Source organism: Parasteatoda tepidariorum, chromosome 1, assembly GCF_043381705.1.
Source record: "Parasteatoda tepidariorum isolate YZ-2023 chromosome 1, CAS_Ptep_4.0, whole genome shotgun sequence".
NCBI classification, from domain to species: domain Eukaryota; kingdom Metazoa; phylum Arthropoda; class Arachnida; order Araneae; family Theridiidae; genus Parasteatoda; species Parasteatoda tepidariorum.
In genome coordinates this window covers 12,227,987-12,248,040 of record NC_092204.1, presented here as the reverse complement: position 1 = coordinate 12,248,040, position 20,054 = coordinate 12,227,987, and the positions used below count along the sequence as shown (strand labels likewise).

General features: G+C 31.3%; 1 protein-coding gene across 3 annotated transcripts; it reads left to right on the top strand.

Annotated features, from left to right (window-relative positions):
• Nucleotides 1-2,837: 2,837 nt before the first annotated feature.
• On the top strand, nucleotides 2,838-14,607 carry LOC107445452 (intracellular coagulation inhibitor 2). Of its 3 annotated transcripts, none has more exons than XM_043045678.1 (2): nucleotides 2,838-2,930; nucleotides 10,604-14,607. In XM_043045678.1, exons 1-2 carry the CDS (start codon nucleotides 2,919-2,921, stop codon nucleotides 11,729-11,731), a joined length of 1,140 nt encoding a protein of 379 aa, XP_042901612.1. In that variant the 5' UTR covers nucleotides 2,838-2,918; the 3' UTR covers nucleotides 11,732-14,607. The 3 variants fall into 3 exon arrangements, with proteins under 3 accessions (XP_042901612.1, XP_071043698.1, XP_042901613.1); XM_071187597.1 differs by lacking the exon at nucleotides 2,838-2,930 and adding an exon at nucleotides 2,990-3,375; XM_043045679.2 differs by lacking the exon at nucleotides 2,838-2,930 and adding an exon at nucleotides 8,879-8,941.
• Nucleotides 14,608-20,054: the final 5,447 nt, after the last annotated feature.

Genomic DNA, 20,054 nt, shown 5'->3' with positions numbered 1-20,054 from the left:
GACTGCTGTCAGTGTGCGGGTGGGTGACCACTTGGATTAGTCTGCGTAGGGACCGAGGGTGTGCGGTATTGGTCCTCGTTAACTGTTCTACCGTAATCTGCTCGACTTCGCGTGCAGGTCATCGGGCTACTGAAGCGGGGGTGCCATTCCCTCTGCAGAGGATCAGAATTATGATGGCAAGTCTTCGGATCATCCTCAGGGATGCTTCCCAGACCGTCGCCAATAGCCCATTGTGCAGCTCTAGTGCGACGTGAATGAACAACAACAACAGCAAGTCTGATTTAGTCTTTATAACATATCAAGACAAAATTCTGTCAACACAATATTTTCCAACTTCTTAAATTTCTTCAGAAGACCTCGAACATCGCGAGTTCAGTTCTTAGAAGCTCTTCTTTGTTCTTTTTTAAAATATGAGGAGCAGCCATAATTTTTCGGTAACTTTTTTGCAGTGCTTTTACAGAGTCTAAATAAGTGGACCACTTAGTATCCAATGGACACTTTATAACCAGTCCAGATTCTAAGCATTCTGTTATAGTATTCCACCGATGGGTAGAACTTGAGAAAAAAAGAGCTAAGTTTCAGTAAAAATTGGAAATAATCCTCTAAGACGCATCTTGCGGCTTGTGTACGAATAACGTTTAAGCTATGTGCTAGGCATGGTAAAATAATTGAGGCGGGACATTCTTTTAACCATTGCTTATAAACCTGATTCTCTTTTAATCATGCTTTCACAAATAAATACTTACCTGCCATATTTGGTGCGATATTTTATGTTTGTCCTCGACAATCACTTATTTATGCCCTGGTCATTAGAAAAAGATACAATAGTATCAGACAAGTAATTTATACCTTTCAATTGGAATAAAATCCAAAAAACGTTCCACGGGAATTCCGTCGTTCACAAATGTCAGCTAATCTACGTATTAAATATATCTGGTCTTGAATCAATACCTATTGAAAAATATTTTGTTTTCTTTTTTCATTCCGCAATTATCTTGTTTCTTACTTTATATCCCCTAATAAATTCAGCTCCGATTGATTACAAATCGAATCTGATAAAAAGAATGTATGTTCATTACCCTTATTTTCATACTTTTTTTTTTGTAAGTCTAGCAAAAAAAAGGTTAAGTTTACCCAATAATTCCAAAGTTCCCAAATAATTTCCATTATGCTGCGATCTAATTGTTTGGATCGCAGATCCAAACAATTCTTCGTGATGCTAAAAACTTTTCAAAAACTTCGTGATGCTAAAAACTTTTTTACTTTTACAATTGTTCATCTGATTAGTTAAAACTCCATCTATAGAGCATTCTTTTTCTTGACAAGTAATTCTTAGTAGCGTGCAATCGTTTAAGCAAATTTCAGAACTAAATGCATTACTAGTAGTTGTTAAAAGGACGCATCAAAAACTTTGCGGAATTTCACGAAATTTTTTAAAAAAAAAGTGGATTTTGGATTTACTTGAATTTTAATTTTTGAAAGTTGGAAAGGTTATTTTTTACTAACGTAAGGTAACTATGTTCAATCTCAGGTTATTATATTTTAACCTCGAGGTGTTCCATACTCTGCCGTAGGTAGTTATTTTCTAACCTCAAAAGTAGATTTATACACTAGTTGAGGTTTTTTTTATTATTTTTTCATCAATCTTAGGTGCGACAATTTACACTTAAAATTATTATAGATAAAAAAAATATATATAAATGTAATATGAGTGTTTAGCAATAGATTTAAAAGTTTAAAATGATTCAAAAGATTGGGAGAAATAGATGTTCCAGTAATGGAACATTTATTTCTCCCGGCAGTGGCACGTGTCACTGCCGGGAATCGAACGCCCCGCGGCTAGGTTTGCAGGCTCTATTTTAATTAAATGTAAATTTTTTATTGCCAGACAAAAATACATATTTATATAATATTTCCAGAAAAAGGATGCTATTGCTAATATACATCCTTAAGTATTCATCTCGAATATTATTAGTATATTTTTGATTTTGAATGAAGAAATTAAGCAGTGTGAGTCTTTAATTGCATTCCGTGAAATTTCAGCCTGTTCCTAAGTAGCGCCACGAGAAGAGTGAAGCAATGGTTCAATTGTGTTTCGTAGCTATTTTAGCGTGAGTGGATAGCCTCGTGGATAACACTATAAAATTTAATCAAATAAGGAGCCAATCTCATGACATTCACTTCCGATCACGAGCGAGAAACTTACCACTCCGCAGTGGACTGATCGTTAAGACACTGACCGTTAAGACAAGCATCACTGACTGCGGTCTGTGTGCGGGTGGGTTACCACTTGGATTAGTTTGCGTAGGGACCGAGAGTGTGCGGTATTGGTCTCTGTTAAACTGTTCTTCCGTAAAGCGTTCAACTTCGCGTGCAGGTCTCCGGGCTACCGAAGTGAGGTACCGGCCCCTCTGCAGAGGATTAAAATTGTGATGACATGTCTTCGGATCAACCTGAGGGATGTTTCCCAGACCGTCGCCTATAGCCCATTATGCAGCTCTAGTGCGACGTAAATGAACTACAACAACAGCGAGAAACTTGGTTCTTCCTTTCTGTCAACGTTGATTGGTCCTCGTTAAACTGTGCTACCGTAAAGTGCTCGACTTCGCGCGCAGGTCGTCGGGCTACCGAAGCGGGGGTGCCATCCCTTCCGCAGAGGATCAAAATTGTGATGGCATGTCTTCGGATCATCCTCCGGGATGTTTCCCAGACCGTCGCCAATAGCCCATTGTGCAGCTCCAGTGCGACGTAAAGTAACAACAACAACTGTCAACGTTGACCGTATTTGCTTGAATTGCATGCAGCGTAAACGGCTTCTAAGTATAAAATTTTTCAGAAGTTTTACCGCTTTTTTTCGTTTCTTCCCAAATTACTCAACTCTAGTCAATTTGTTTAAAAAAATTTTTTTGGAAGAAGAGATGGATTCATGTGTAAGTGAAAGAATTATTAAATTTTGTAAATTCCTAATACTATTTTTAGAGCAATTAATATTATATGGGTTATGTTCTTTCACGAATTCTGTTATTTATCTTTTGATTTCGTATTTGGCTTAATGTACTGAGAAATTAGATATTGTAATAGCAAAACAACATTCTAATAACAAGAAAAAAACCTTGAAATATTTCATGTTTTAATATATTTGAATTCAGCTCAATCTATAATTGCCAATGCTTAAAATGGATTTTGAATTTGTAAGGTTTTTTATGAGATATGTAGACGTTTGATCGGGTTTCAAGTTGGTTCCCTTCTGTGATCTTATTGGGGAGCTTTCCGTGCTGTTATCTGTGGCAGAAAAATCGTCAAGTCTTGGCAACTTTCGGCAGAGTTCCGCGAGAAATCAAAAGAAAACATCACAGAAAGGGACCAACTCGAAAGGTATAACTCGTACCCCCCCCCTCCCCAGAGAAAACATCTACACGTTTTTTTTTTAAATTGCAAGTTTAAAATCTATTGTATTTATGTATTATGATCTGATATTTTTTTCAATATCATGAAGCCTTCCAAAATAACAAAAAAAGCTCATATTTGTGAACATTAATAAAAAGAAATGTTGATGTTAGATGAGTGTGGTGTGTACAAATCAGGGTTATAGATTTTTTTTGATTTAAAAAAAAAAATCAGATTTTTTGATTTAAATCAGATATTTTTGGTTTATATTTAAATACACTGTAAGAACTTTGATTTATGACTAAAAAACTTTATAAATGTTTAATCAAAATTAAATTAATATTAAAACTATATTGTAAGAATATTTTAGAAGCTCTAACTACCTAAAACAATTTTTCATATAATACATAGCTTTGAATGCATAGCAATCATTTTGAAACAAATGCATGATTGAAAGTTAAAGTCTAGATGAAATAGGGAATTTAAAGAATACTTTAACTATTAAAACAAAGTTTCATTTACCAAACCCTAATTTTAAAATGATATGATTTCTTTTCTCTTGATTTTTAAAGTGACAAAATAAATGTAACAGATTGTGTTTATAAATGTAGTCAAGCATCAAAAAATAAATCAATATTTAATCTATACATTTTTATATTAAAATATTAATTTTTAATCCTATAATAAAATAGATACGTTAAGCTAAAAACATTTTTTTTTTAATCTATGTACTCATTGAAATTTTCTTTCACAAAATTTCTTTATCGAAAATCTGATTATGTCCAAGATACTGTAAACATATGAGAAAAAGTAGTTGTTGATAAAAGAGACAGCACAATTCTGATTCTGGGTTATTTAATAGAATGACACTACATCAGGAAAAAAATATCTGAATTCATCAGCATTTTTTCTTCTATTTTTGGCATATTAAGGTAATTTCTTTTTAATATAACTTCAAGCTTTAGAAATATGCATTTTCCACCAATAAAATATAATGTAGATTTTAATTCCATGCTTTTTCAATCAAAAGGTAGAATTTTGATTAACATTATTTATTATTTGTATTTTCTTGTGAAAAAAATTCATGTTTATTAATTACTTTCTACAGCTATGCAAGTCAATATTAAGACAGCATTAAATGTTTACTTTAATCTGTACTTTCAATCTCAACAATCAAAAGAATTTTAACAATGTCATTTCAAATGTGTTGAATTTAACACACACCAAGAAAGAAAGTAATTTTGTTAACTAAAATTAATTATGCAGTAATTTATTTAAAATAAATTTTAAAACTAAAAAAGAAAATAATAAAAGTATCAATAATTTAAAACACTGTTTTTTTTAACTTTTTGAATCATTATATTTAAAAAATATACAGTTGATTTCAATTAACAAACCCTGGTTTAACTTGTAGCCACCTCCGAGCAAACCTCTGAATTTAAAATTTTTAAAATTTTTTTTTATTAAAAATCAATTTGGCATGTCAAATTACAATACAGAAATATCCCCTACAAATCTTTTATTCATTGCATTGAGTCAATGAATAGATCAGCTTATGTCTATTCTCAGTTTTGATGTATCCTCATAAATTCAGCAAAACAAGAATCGAAAATTTCTTTGGGGAGCATTTTTCCTGTAAAATTCTCGGTTTATTTGTCTCCCTATGTCTTCGAACCAGGGTTGGCAAGGTTTAGGACAGAATGGATTAATCCACGGTTTAAACCCTGGTTTAAACTGTCCTGTCCAAAACCCCTTTGTCCAAAACTGTCCAAAACCCTTTTACTCAAATTATGTCACAATTTTATCTGAACAATATTTAAGAGGTAAAATAAACATAGAACTAATAACATATTGATAATTAAATATACTACAGAATATTTTTTTAAAAAATATTATGTTTTATTAATATTGTTTGATCAGTAATCAAGTTCAATTGGTCCTCTTTAATAGTACATAACTGAAACAGGTTAACAATAGGTTATAGGTTAAAATATTAGGAGGGACTAAGTGCTTGGTTCATCATGAACAGGTTTATTTATCTATAGTACTATTATTCAAGAATACTTTTATTTCATTCATGTTAAATTCTTTAAGCATAGTGGTGATACATCACCAGTGTCAGTAACTGAAACTGATGTTATGCCCTTCAAAACTGTTAATACATTTTTCAGTTATTTTGTATTTTCAATTTAAACTAATATTGTATTTATATTTAAAAACAATTTTTTTTAAAATAGATGTCTTTTTTATCATCCTGTAATGCAGAAATTATAACATTTTTTAAAAAAAATATTGTGAAAAATAAAAGATTAATTTTTGAACAAATTTAGTATTTTTTTAAGAAAAATTATTATTTTTTAATATTGCTATATTTATCCTTATGCAAAAATATTATTTATCAGAATTCAAAGCATATTTATATTTAAAGGATTGGGTATTCACTTTTGTTGTTCAATGAATTGTGGAGCTTCAAAAATTATAAACCTTTTCCTATTATATTATTTTCTTTTAGTAAGTTATAGTAAATTGTATAAAAAATATCAAATATTTATTGATACATGTAATTATTATGCGTACAATGGTTACACCTATAGAATTTTTACCTTTTACCAAAGTTCAAGGTTTTGAACACTTTAAGACAGTTTTACCCAGTTTAAGACAGTAAAACCCACGTGTCCTGTCCAAAACCCCAACTCTGCTTCGAACCTATTGGGATGGGTACCAGTTTCTGGATCAGCAGAATTCAAAGAATGATTGACACACTGATGTAGAATGCAATAATTTTTCAGACAATCATAGCCATTACATTTCCAGCATTACTTCAAACAAGTACTTCAGGTACTCACTTCAAGCAAAGTCACTTTCGTAAGATTTTCTACGACCACAAAGAATATTTATTACTCCCACTTTCAATTTCACTTCATTCTCATTTCCTACTTTCTCGTTTACCATGGTTATATTTCAGGGGTCTATCCAGGCCGAATTTACTACCGTTTAGCGGTACTTTCACAAATTCAACTTCAGGAAAAACGGTAGTTTCACAAAATACTTTTTCCTAAAATTTTATTTTTGTATCCCTTAAGAAACGATAAATCTATATTTTTACCATGTTTTTGTATTGATTTTTTAATATAATTTTTAATTTGTCACAAATTATGTCTAAATTTTCACAAAATGGGTACCTTTCAGAAAAACCTAGACAGATTCCTGTATTTTCTCTAACCAAATTCACCTTTATCAATTTCTACAACTATACCAGGACCTTCAGAACATTTGACTCTTTTTCCCGTATACATCAATTCACACTTCTCTACAAAAAAAAAAAAATTTTACAAATGGAATTTTTTCACCAACTTCTCCGTTCTACTTGAGAGCCACTCAAAGAATTGAAAATGTCATCAATCATCTAAGTCATCCAATTATTTGTTAATAAATTAAACATATTCATCTTTCTAACAAATATTTTTTTGCATAAAATTGAACTTTCCTCTGAAAAAATGCAGAAACTAGAGTGCACTTAATAAGGCAAGCTGTGTGTAATGGACAGGGTTCATACATGTCAGAAATATCACGAAAACTTAGAAATGTTGAGAAAAATGAGTTTTTTGGGAAAAAAGTTTAGTTTGCGGTTGCTCTAAATAATATTAAAATATAATGACATACCTGCCAAGTCTCCTGTTTTTTAACGAAGACTCCCGCATTCTACGACTATCTTCTGTTTACGTATATTTTCTCAAATTTCTTTGTACAGTGGAACCTGTAAAAGTGACCACCTGGGTAAAGTGAGAATCTGAGTAAGGTGACCATTTTCTGCAAGTTTTATTTAAAGAGTCCTTTTTAAAGACTCTTCATAAAGTGACCACCTCTATATAGTGACCATTTGACTTGGTCCCGAGGGTGGTCAATTTAGACAGGTTCCACTGTATTTATATATGGTNACACTTTTTTTTTTTTTTTGGTTGGAGATTTAGGTAAAGATTTTAATGATTTTCTCATTGCTTTTCCGACAGCTTGATAAATCTTGTAGGCATTTTCAATTTGGCTTCTTGATGGTGTATTATTCCTAAACTCTGTTTTCTTTCTTTGGCGATACAGTTGTAATTATCCTTTATAATGATTTATAAAGCTTCTAATTCAGATCACCAAACTAAATTCAAAATATGAATTAGTGTTGCCACTTCAAAATATACATAATTAAATCAAATGTATGCTTCCGTGTGTAATAAATTGCAGACATGTCCCGTGCATAACATTAGGTATGTCCCGTGCATAACACAAATAAAATAAATTTAGAATTTTATCAAATAATGTATTTGGAAAACATCCAGCATAATTTAATAGAAGTAATATTTATCAGCTAAGAAAAAAATATAATGACAATATGCAAGTTTTAAATTCACAGAGTTTATGAAAAATAGAAGTCAGGGTAGAAATTAATCTTTTTTCTGAGTCCCGTGCATAACGACTATATTAAATCCCTTTCCAAGTATTTAAACTTTAATTTTTTATTTGTTTTCTATGCAGTCTTTAAGAAACAGACTTGTTTTGAATTGAATTGTAAAAAAAAATTAATTACCCCATTATTTTACTATTTTTATAAACTTCAAAGGCCTGCAAATGTCCTGTGCATAACAGGAGAATGGCCCCATACCGTAAAGTGCTTGACTTCGGGTGCAGGTTGTTGGGCTATCAAAGCGGGGGTGCCATCCCCTCTGCAGAGGGTGAAAATTGTGATAACTTGTCTTCGGATCATCCTCAGGGATGCTTCCCAGACCGNCGTGCATAACAGGAGAATGGCCCTTCATCAATTCAGGGGGGAAGGTGGGTGCACGCTGCACCTACTTTAAGCTTGGGGGGAATTTTTACACTAAATAAAACGAATAGTTTGGGGGAGGAATTTAGACAACAGAATTTTTTTTTGTGTCCAAGAGCTTGGGGGGGGGGGATGCCACTGCATCAATTCACACTTCTCAACAAAAAAAATTTTACAAGTGGAATTTTTGCACCAACCTCCCGGTTCTACTTGAGAGCCACACAAAGAATTGAAAATTTCATCAATCATCTAAGTCATCCAATTATTTGTTATTAAATTTAACATATTCATCTTTCTAACAAATATTTCTTTTGCATAAAATTGAACTTTCCTCTGAAAAAATGCAGAAACTAGAGTGCACTTAATATGGCAAGCTTTGTGTAATGGACAGGGTTCATACATGTCAGAAATATCACGAAAACTTTGAAATGTTGAGAAAAATGAGTTTTTTGAGAAAAAATTTTTGTTTGCGGTTGCACTAAATAATATTAAAATATAATAGAATTAATTGTCAAATAAGCAGTTACTTTACTAGTAGTAAAATGTCTAAACAAATATTTAAAAACTAACTGTTCCATCTTTTCAAACCCTTTCGTTATAGATCAGAAATTTTATAACAGAAATAATTTTTTTAAAAAGGAAAAGAGTTTTCGCTTATTCATTTTTTTGACGACGCTGGTCACTTTATTTTTTAAGCTATTTTCTGTGCTGATGACTCTACCTGCTATAGTGGCATCCCCGGTAAGCCGATGGTGTTAGTGTTGTGTTTTATTTACAGATCAGTACTGCATTGCTTGAACTTAAGGATTCCTTATTAATTAAGTTTTTCATCTGGATTTGAGACATTCAATGACAAAATTTCATCACTTAGAGATTTCATTTTCCTTTTTGATTGAATAATGATAAAATTTAATAAAAATTATTGAAGAATTCGTAAAGAATTAATAAATAAATATTGATCCGGCTTAGGTATTTAATGAATATTTGGTCATTATTCTGTATTCTGCCAAATGTCCGGCAAAGTATTTTTTGAAAAAGTATTTCTTTAACTAAGTTTTTTAAAAAAATTTTTTAATTTGAATATATTAAATAAAGACTAATTTAAAATAGTTTTTTTACTCTACATTATCAAAAATGGTTTCTGCATATATTTGTTAAATTTTAAAAATTTTGTGATTGGAAATTTATGTTCTGGAAGACAAATGAAAAATCGAAATTTGAAGAATTGAAATTAAAATACTTTATACTGAACCATGTGTTTTGCCCTGCTGATTTTTTTTTGGTTATATTCATCTCAACACTTTTTGTTTTAAGAATTGAGAATGTTTTCTGCTTTTATTGTCACTTTTTCCATGTATGGTGAGGCAGATACCTGGTAACAAAGAAAGCTGAGGTTTTTAGCGTTAAAGCTGTTTTAAATTTTTTTATTTATTGGAGTTAATGCTTCTGGGAAAGGAGTTAAAATGGAAGTAAATGAAAATGGTGTTAAATGTAATGAATAAGATGATTGTTGAGTGTTTTCTTTTTAATTAAGCTGATTGTTAATTTATTTTATTTCAAATATTTTATCAAATGAACAGATTTCATAGATTTCAATTTTGCACATTTTTATTTGTGATTATTTAATATTTTCTACACAAAAATTTTGGTTATTGACAGTATTTGTCAAAAGGAAAGTTTAATATCAAGATGATTCAAGAACAAAATTAATTGATCATTTATAATTTTATATGTATGTTTATGTATAAATGCTTTTTATTTAAAAATAGCTAATAATTATCTTTACTCTTAAATTTTGAGTTTTTAATTATGTCAAAAAGTTTTTTTTGACATGATGGATAATGCCACAGTTAAAACCGGATAAAACTTGCCAATTCTGAAATTCATGTCTTTATAGCAATTTTTTGCACAGAATATATTTAGGGTTTTTCACTTTGTGTCACACTCACCTCTGTTTCTTTTCTTTACCATATAAAGCAGTAATGTTGATAATTTTTTTCCCACTTTAATTAGAATCAATACACTCTTTTGTTGAATGGAAAAGTAGAAGTTGAATTTCTCGATAGTAATGTTTTGGAGATATTTATTGGGAATATTTTTATTGTGGAGAATATTCAAGAATATAGTTCCGAATTCGATTGGTTCTCACTTTAACAAGCATACCCAAAAGCAAAACCACTATCGGAGTCGGTTCATTAGTGAATAAATTTACATGAATTATGTCGTATTTAACATTGTCGTATAATATTAATCGTGTAATATTATTGTATTAATATTAATTTTTTGATGGAATCTTTGTGATGTACCAATTAAAACGTGTGAAAACACCAAGAAAATTTTTTATCTGTATTGGTCTATGTTTATTTTAACATTATTCTAAGATAACTTTTTATTTCTTTTTAGGATTCTTACGATGCTATGTCTGAAGCCATAAATTATTTAGGAATTAACCTTCTTAAAGAACTGACAAAAGAAATTGGAAATGTCTTCTTTTCTCCATTTAGTATATCAAGTGCTCTTGCAATGGGATTTATTGGATCCAGTCATGAAACAGCTAAAGAGATGACTAGTGTTCTTGGATATGAAGCAGCTAAAGTAGAGTCTGGAGATGTCAAAACTAGTTTTCTCCATCTATTTTCTGAAATAAATAAAAAAACATCCAGCGTATGCACATTGAGTATTGCAAATGTGGTGTTTGGGGATTGTAAACTTTCAGTTCAAGAGGATTTTAAAAAATCACTACAGGATTTCTTTCATGCACTATTTGTAGATGTTGATTTTATGAATGATTCTGCAGCAGCTGTGGAGAAAGCTAATGACTGGGTTAAAACTAAAACAGAAAATAAGATTTCACATTTACTGGACTCTTTGGATTCTGACACTAAATTGGCAATTTTAAATGCCGTCTACTTTAAAGGCTTTTGGTTGCATGCCTTTAAAGAAAAATCCACTTTTTTACAGTATTTTTATAATAAGGGTTTAGAGGATGAACTTAAGCTTGTTGAAATGATGCATATAAAAGAGAAATTTTTTTATGTTGAAGATAATTCATTCAAAGCTCTCAAATTACCCTATGAAGGTGAGAACTTAGCGATGCTATTGTTGCTGCCAAATTCACGGGATGGAGTGGATGATTTAGAACATCAAATAACGATTGAGTTTTTGAGACACGTAAAAGAAAACATGTGTCAAACTGAAGTTGAAGTGGCTTTACCAAAACTTCATTTGGAGTACTCAAAATCATTGAAAAACAATTTTAAAAATTTAGGCTTGAGACGAGCATTTGAATCAGGTGCTCATTTTGATCAAATAAGTGACAAAGAAAACCTTTATGTGTCTGATATAATTCACAAAGCAGTTCTAGAAGTAAGTGAAGAGGGAACTGAAGCTGCTGCATCAACTGCTGTAATGTTGAGTAATTATTGTATAACTCATTGTGCTGAGTTTATTATTGATCATCCCTTTGTATTTTTAATTTATAATTGTAAAAACGACCTAATTCTTTTTATGGGAAAAGTTGTTGAGCTGTAGTTTTTGGTTTAATGTTGGTCGGAAAAATATTTAATCTTGAACTTTTCTTAGCCTTGATATATAATTTTTCATTTAATTCAGAAAATGTAAAGTAGATTTAAAATTAAGCTCTAAGAGTTTAAAACTGACTGATTAGAATTAATTGGAAAAAAACAACCTTGTCTAATTTTTTCATTTGAAGGAACGGAAAGGATGTTTGTTATAGATCTAAATACCTCTGCTCCCCTTCCAAATAAAAAAATGGAAATTGTCAAAGACAATTTTCTTTGTTTGAAAATAAAATTAATAAAAGTGCTGGTGTAAAATTTATATCAGTTTCTGTAAATCTTTTCTAGTCATTAAATGTTGTAAAAACATTATAATGGTTGAAGCTCCCTAAAAAAAAGTTTATTTTCTACTGGTAAAAAATAGAGTTATTTTACCATTCTAAAATACTAATCTAAATTTTTTGTAATTTGTTTCGGTAACGTTATTAGTTTACACCACCTTTGCTTGAGTATTTAATGTTTTAATGTACTTAATGATACCTTGGCTTGAGTATTTAATCTAGTACTTAATGCAGTGATTTTAATCCCTTCTTGTTCTTGTCACTAAATTTTATATTTTAAATCCGTCAAATGTTATCTATTACTATTGGTTTTTTTATTATTTTTCAACCTTTCTGGTATTCCATCAATGAGCTCCAATGCTTGCGAATGCTTTCTATTCTTAAAGAATTAGTAAAAGTTTAGTTCCTTTTTGTGATCAAGTATTATATTATACTTAATTATGTGTTTGAGTGATTTTTTTATTAACTATTTTTTAGAAGAACCTGGAAAGTATATTCAATGAAATTTACATCTGTGTATATGTGTTGCATGTATTTTTGTTACATAAATTTCCTGCTATTTTAGAGTGAAATGATATAAAAAATGACAGAATATTGCTTTTATTTTTGCCCCCAAAAATATGATTAAAGTTTTAACAAAAAAAAAGAAGCTGTTTTTGCTCATAATGAATTCCATTTAACCCTTTGACGGTCAGGGTAATGAGCAGTATTACGTACAAACAGTAGTCGAAAGTGGCATCTGTTTTCCACCTCCGTTCTTACGAAAATGTGACCCTTCTCTGCGATGCCAACTGTTCCGTCTTCTGGAATTGTTATAATGAAGTGGTAGCAAATTACGTGGTAAATTTTGTTGGAGAAGAACAGTTACGCCTACTTTTTAATAGAGTAACCAGTAGATTGTTGCTTTAACATTGCATTTTGTATGTTATTTTTAGTTTTTTTATATTTAGTGGTGAAAAAATTACTTAAAAGGAAAAATACTAAGCTGAAAGTAACTTGACTTTCGCTATCACTAGGAAATACTATTTTACAAAGTGGAGCAAGTTGGCATCGCTGGATGCAGTAGATAGCTCACCTCACGCGTTTTAAAAATTTCTTAAAGTATTCGTAGTACATGTATAGCAGTTTTTACGTACTTTTCGTTTTTAACATAGTCAATGCAGAATAATGATGGCTAACGAGCTCAGTTCGTCAGCGCGCATTGGGGAAAAAATGGGGCTGAAGGGCCCTCTCCCCTAGAAAATATATGTGTAGTGAAACATGCGTATTTGATTAATCATGTATAATTAAAAGTGAAATCAATTCAATTAATTAGTTATTCAGCTAATTAAGTTAAAAATATTTTAATAGATAAAATGTCCTTTCATTAATTTTTTAATTCATTAAGCTATTTGTCTTTTTCTTTCATGAGCCCCCCTCCCTAAATTCAAACGTATGGGCGTCCTGCACAAGGCTATCCACTTCTATGTATGGAAGTCCTTGAAATATTTGATTGCTCGGTTAAATCGGATGATCGGGACTCTACTGAATTTAATTAAATCTTTAAATTTAGAAATTACTTTAGGAGTGAGATTAAATTAATATAACACAAGATGTAAACCTGAAATATGTGTGTTTTGAATTCACTAACTTAGGCTGGCTTTACAGAAATAGTTGATTTTCATTTAATTTGTATAATTGACTACCTATAAATTTAAAATGTGAGGATTATATCTTTTTGATTTTGTACCATTTTTTCTGGAATATTTTATTAGAAGAACTGTCCATTAAATAATTTGTTTTGTGTGAAATTTAGTTTTGCAATTTTCTCTTAAATTTTAATTTGTCTAAATTCTTTGTTAATTTAACCAATATTTTAGACAGTTGCAGACTTCATTCTTAAGAAAAATTATAATTTTTTGTACCCTGAGAAAATTATTATTCATGTAGTGAATTAGATTTTCTGGGACATGGACAAAAGAATTTATACAACAGTCTGTTAAAAATTGGTATTTAAATATTAAAGTATAGTTCAGAAATTAACTTTATTGCTCTTAAAATGTAACATAGGTTTAACCTCGTATTTTTGATTAACAGTAGTATGAAGCTACCAAATACTAAATAACTAGTAGAAAGCTTTGTTTGTTGTGATAAAATAAGACTATGAGTATTTACTTTTTACCGACAGTGTTCATAGTTGTAACCCTTAGATTTGCCAATTTTGAATTGTTTATAATTTTAATGTTTCAATTTTCATATTCTTTTTAATTTTTCTTTTTTAATTCAATATTCCATTTACTATTTCTAAATATTCCAAAATAAAAAACACTGTGAGCGTATAAATATTTATATTCTTAAAAGACTTGTAAAAATGATATATATAAAAAACTGCTATATATTTAGATGTTTGTTCTATTTATGCATTATTTGTTCTTTAATGTAGACATTTATTTACCATGTACATTTCATAGATAATACTATTTACAAAATGTTTTTATTCGGATGTATAAAAGATTACTATTTACAAATTGTTTGTACTTGTTTTAAATAAAGATCGAATTATTTCTTTCTTTTGATCTTTAAGTAAAGTTACATGGAATTTTAAGTTCATTCATTGGGTTTTTCATAGCTGAGGACTGAAGAGCTTTAGTAGTTCTTTCCTTCTTTTTTCTATGTTAAATATAGTTAACAATTCAGTATTTTTATCAACATACTCAGACTAATTCACTGGCTGTGGCATTGAGCTTAACAATACGCTAAATTCCTCAATGTATTTTCCTTATTTAGGTAAACATGGGCATCACAATCCAGTTTCCCTAGAGATTTTACACCAGTATAATACTGTTATTCATTTTAATTTACTAGATATGAATAATATTTGTGAAGTCCTTGATAATTCCATATCCGATAGTATTTTAGTGTGCCTAGTATAATATCAAGTTAGTGTGCCATACCCTCCAACTTATGAGGATTTTGAAAATAATTCTTTCTAGTGGTAGCGAAAGTAGAAATTTTTAAATCAAATGGATCTCTCATAAAACTTTTATCAGAACTTAAGAATCTAGCCATATGGCCTGCACTTTTATAAGTAATAGTGGACAAGTTACGCTAAAATAAAATTTTTTTTTAAATATTAAGACATTCATTTTGCTACCGTTAGAAAAGAGATTTCTGAAACTATGGAAATTCCGTAGCAGTTGGAGGGTATGGTGTGCCTAGTATAATATCAAAGAGTTGGCCATGCTAAAGGCTTCTAATTTTGATCTCTTAAAGTGTGGTTATTAACATAATTGCTTATATTTAAGTGTGTTCCTCAGGGGGTTTACCTTATTGAGGTAAGCACGGGTGTCACAATCCCGAGGTACCCCAGTGATTTTAATAAAATTAAACTTACTATATAAACATATTAATACTTGCCAACTGCAGGCTCTCATGCAACATGTTCTTTCTAGCACATAGTGATTAAGATTTTATTATTTTAAGTGCAAAAGGCAAAAGTTTTGTTCATCACAGGTTTTGCCTAAAATAGGAAGAGTTTTTGGAATGTTAATACATGTAATAGGTAAAATCTCTATTAAATTCCCTAACCAAAACTTAGCTCCTTCATTTTCACTCATCCACAGACCGAAAACATCTTTCATGCCCAATCTGTCTATACCTAACTCAACATAGACTTATTTATTGATGATCCGCTTATCCTGCCTAACTTTAACTACGAAACAATAAAAAGGATAGACTGGTTCTAAAGACTGATAAGTAGCATCTGTGATGTTACTTATCAGTCTTTCACTAACTTCTATGTCATATAACTCTTTTATTTGAATATCTGATAAGCTTATGCGTTTAGCATATAGAGATAAGATCTTATCATCTGAACCAGGTTTTCTTGTTTGACGCTTAGGTAATAAAACAAGTTCAAAAGTGGATCATCTATCTCTAGGGACCTCACCCGATATAACCCCATCAGTGATAATTTGCTTAATAATAATGACAGACAAGCCATTACGAGCATTCTCTGAAGCGCTGCGGACATACTTGTTATAACCTGGATCAGCATCCATTTCTGACTCACGCTTTTTCTACAAGGCGCTTGCTTAATTGTTTGAGTAAGCCACCTTAATCAAAAAGGGCGTATAGCTCTACGCCTGAGTCTAACAGTACGTCTATCGCCTTGCTTATACCATCTTTAGATAAATCTTTTTTTTTTCATTGTTATAAGGGTTATTATTTGCATAAATATAAAACATGGAAAATATTTACACACTTGTAACAAAAGACCCAGTAAATTATTTAGATAAAGAGGTATTTTTTCATAATTTTATTTATTCAATATTAAAATTGGGTTGTTTTTTAAATTTTTTTTTTACTATGTTGGAGGTGTTGCCCCTGAAAAGATATTTTTTAGTGGTACATGGACCCTTTTACCTTCCATTGTTGGAGCTCTATGTCTGATAAGCTCCTGCAGTAATGTGTCCAGTAAGCATGATATGGAAGAATCAAGTAATAATAATGATTTTAGTATCGAATAGTATACTCGTCGTTGAACCAATATATATTGTAAAAATTCAGAAGAACAAACTTTTAAAGCAGATAGAAACTCAGATTTCTATCTTGCAAGAGTTTCATCAGAAGCATGTGGTTTCTGGCGATTATCGCCATAATTTTTATCACCACCCTTTGATATATGACCAGGTATTCATTTTTTTAAGCTTTTCTACACAAAATAGCTTTCTTCGCCTAATCCTGTTGAGATGAAAATTTTATCTTCTTCTTCTGAGCAGACATAAGCCATTTCTGAGGAGGTTCTTGATAGGCTAATGCAGCTATTTTCCACCTGCTTTTGAATGGTCTATTCGCTTGGTCCCCAGATGTTTTGCAGAACTGACTGGTGTAGCTTTCAGCAGAAATATTCGTTGTGTTCCAAATTAGGCTGTCTGCAGACTGTATTAATTCTCGCTGCACAATCGCTTGTTTGTCGGAAAGCACCCCAGTTTCCATAATTAACTTGCAAACGGAGTCCATTATCTTGAACATATTTTCTATTACAGAACTCCTCACAATTGTCATGTTTGCCAAAGACATGACTCGGCCCATTTTTCAATTGTGCATTTTTATACTTACTCCTCCAGTGACTAGACGGGTAAGCTTTTGCTTCAAGAGCTTTCGTGCCTAAATGCCACTGTTCCCATTGAATTTTGATGCATCTGTACGGATGCAGTGGATTGTTTCCAGATATTGTAGTCCTTCCACAATCACATCACTCTCCATTGCTGTTGAAGCACCGGACCAATTTCTCCTACAAAAAGGAGGTTTTGTTTGAATTCTTCCTCTTTCAATGGCATTACATATCAGGCTGACTTTATTTTTTACTCCAATATATAAAATTTTCTGTGTATAATGGCCAATTATTACCGCAGTTCCACTAGCAGAATTATATCCATGGCCATAGGTTCTTTTGCACCAGCCTCCATCAACAATAACGGGAATTCTTTCTTAGACAGCCAAATTTAAATTTTCTTCTAGGCAAGCATCCAACAGTTTGCTAGCCGTTTTTTCACAAGCAATGAATGTTGGATGGCTCATATAATTTACGTTGGTCGTGCTAAATTTTTCTTCCTCTGGGGGGGGAAAAACCACTATCTGTGGCTAATGCACCAAGAACGGCTAATTGATTCACATTGCTCAATTGACTGTTTTTCTCTTCTGAAAAAATTAAAGCTATTTTTGTATCTCGGGATCTTTTTGGCTATTGGTTTGAAATGAATCAGTGCGAGCCAATATTTTTTAGTGTTTTTTATTTAAACTTAACGAAACAACAACAAACAAAAGACTGGAAAGAAAAGCTATGTATCCTTACAGATGTGCACATGCGCCATCTATCGCAAGGTAAAAATTTAATTTAATGGAAGGAAGATGTAACAGCTATCTTTCTGCAAAAACTGTTGTTGCCGGCAAAGTGTAGGGATGCTTTCTCACCAGATTTAATTATGGACTTAAAAACGAATTTTCCTTGAAAATCACATGAGTGAGAGTGTTCTTCTAGTGAACGAGATTACTTAATAACACATGCCAGGTCACATACAGATCCTCCAGATGGGAGTGGATGCTTGAATTTTGTGTCTCGTCAGCTGTAACTATTACCAAAGACATAGCTGCCAACTCTACTGGATTTTCCAGTAGACTACTGGATTTTTGTAGTTTCTCCTGGTCTACTGGTTTATTTAAAATTCTCCTGGTTTTTGTACATTTTAGAAAATTCCCTAAAATTGAGTAAGTTTCTTAAAATAGAATTCTTGAAATAGAATTTTTGTACCGACTATTACTTTGCTTGCTTGAATTATTAAATAAATATAACTAATGCATAATGAAGTGAACCTCATTTATAGAAATCAATTCAAACCTTTCTTTTTTCTAAAATGTTCCGTTTATTTTTATTCAGAGCTCTAATTTTAAATTAATTAAAAAAATCTTTTAACTATGTTTGATGAATTAAATGCCTATTAATATTCAAAATTATGAGTAAACATAATGCATTAAATTTTAAGTATGTTTAATGTCAATCATTAACTGGAATATATTACAGTTTTTCTATTTTGATAACTATAAAAATCCCTAAAATTCCCTATGCGTAAAATATTTAGTGCGTGATGCAACAATTATCATGAAATTTATATTATTTTGTGAAATCTACTGGATTTTTTCCTATCCATGTTGGCACACAGCCAATATTTTTTGGGAGATTTTCGGATCGTAATTTATTGACAAGTCTCGGCAATTTCTGGGCAGCGGCCCACGAGAAACAAAAACATTACAAAAAGTATAACTCGTAGTATAACCCTGGCAAACCGGGTTAATAATTGAAATCAATAAATTATAGTTAGACCAAAGAAAAGTCACTGAAATATTTTTGCAGGGAAAGTTCACTAATTTAAAATGATCCGGGAGCATAACTTGGACCCTCTAATCTTTCATTCTGTTGATTTTTTCTGATTTTGTGAAACTTTTTGCTATTCCGCTTTTCCTTCCAAACCGCAGAAGCCCGTCTTTTGCAAACCGAAATTCTTCTTTTGTCACGTGTTTCTGCTACGTTCACTGATATTTCATTTAGTGTTTTATTCTCAAGTACTAGTGTGCTCAAGCAGCCAACATTAAATTCAGTAATGGCGGATATAACAGACAATTCCAACAGATGGTTGGATGAAAAGTTAATTTCGCTTTAGAAGCGTTCAACCTTCAAGCTCAAATATTGGTTTCGGTTTCGAAAATTGTCAATAACTTCGTAAAAAAGTATCGTAAATCAATAATTTTTTATTTTTTATTTGAAAGATAATGAAGCAAATATGGAATTTCTTTAAAAATCTCAAAATTGATATTTTTGTCATTTTCATCATATTCCAACGTCCACTGTCCCCTTAAAGCAGATAGAAACTCAGATTTTTATCTTGCAACAGTTTCGTCAGAAGCATTTGGTTTCTGGCGATTATCGCCATAATTCTTATCACCACCTTTTGATATATGACCAGACATTCATTTTTTTAAGCTTTTCTACACAAAATAGCTTTCTTCGCCTAATCCTGTTGAGATGAAAATTTTGTCTTGTGAGCGGACATAAGCCATTTCTGAGAAGGTTCTTGATAGGCTAATGCAGCTATTTTACCTCGTCTCGTAATTCCACCTGCTTTTGAATGGTCTATTCGCTTGGCCCCCAGATGTTTTGCAGAACTCACTGGTGTAGTTTTCAGCAGAATTATTCGTTGTGTTCCAAATTAGGCTGTCTGCAGACTGTATTAATTGTCGCTGCACAATCGCTTGTTTGTCGGAAAGCACCCCAGTTTCCATCATTAACTTGCAAGCGGAGTCCATTATCTTGAACATATTTTCTATTCCAGAACTCCTCACAATTGTCATGTTTGCCAAAGACATGACTCGGCCCATTTTTCAATTGTGCATTTTTATACTTACTCTGGCTCCAGTGACTAGACAGGTAAGCTTTTGCTTCAAGAGCTTTCGTGCCTA

Bases quoted from the DNA above. Each gene is read 5' to 3' on its own strand.
- LOC107445452 (XM_043045679.2), top strand. From the start codon at position 8,912: ATGACTCTACCTGCTATAGTGGCATCCCCG. The intron at 8,942-10,603 runs GTAAGCCGATGG...ATTTCTTTTTAG, and splicing joins CTGCTATAGTGGCATCCCCG to GATTCTTACGATGCTATGTC.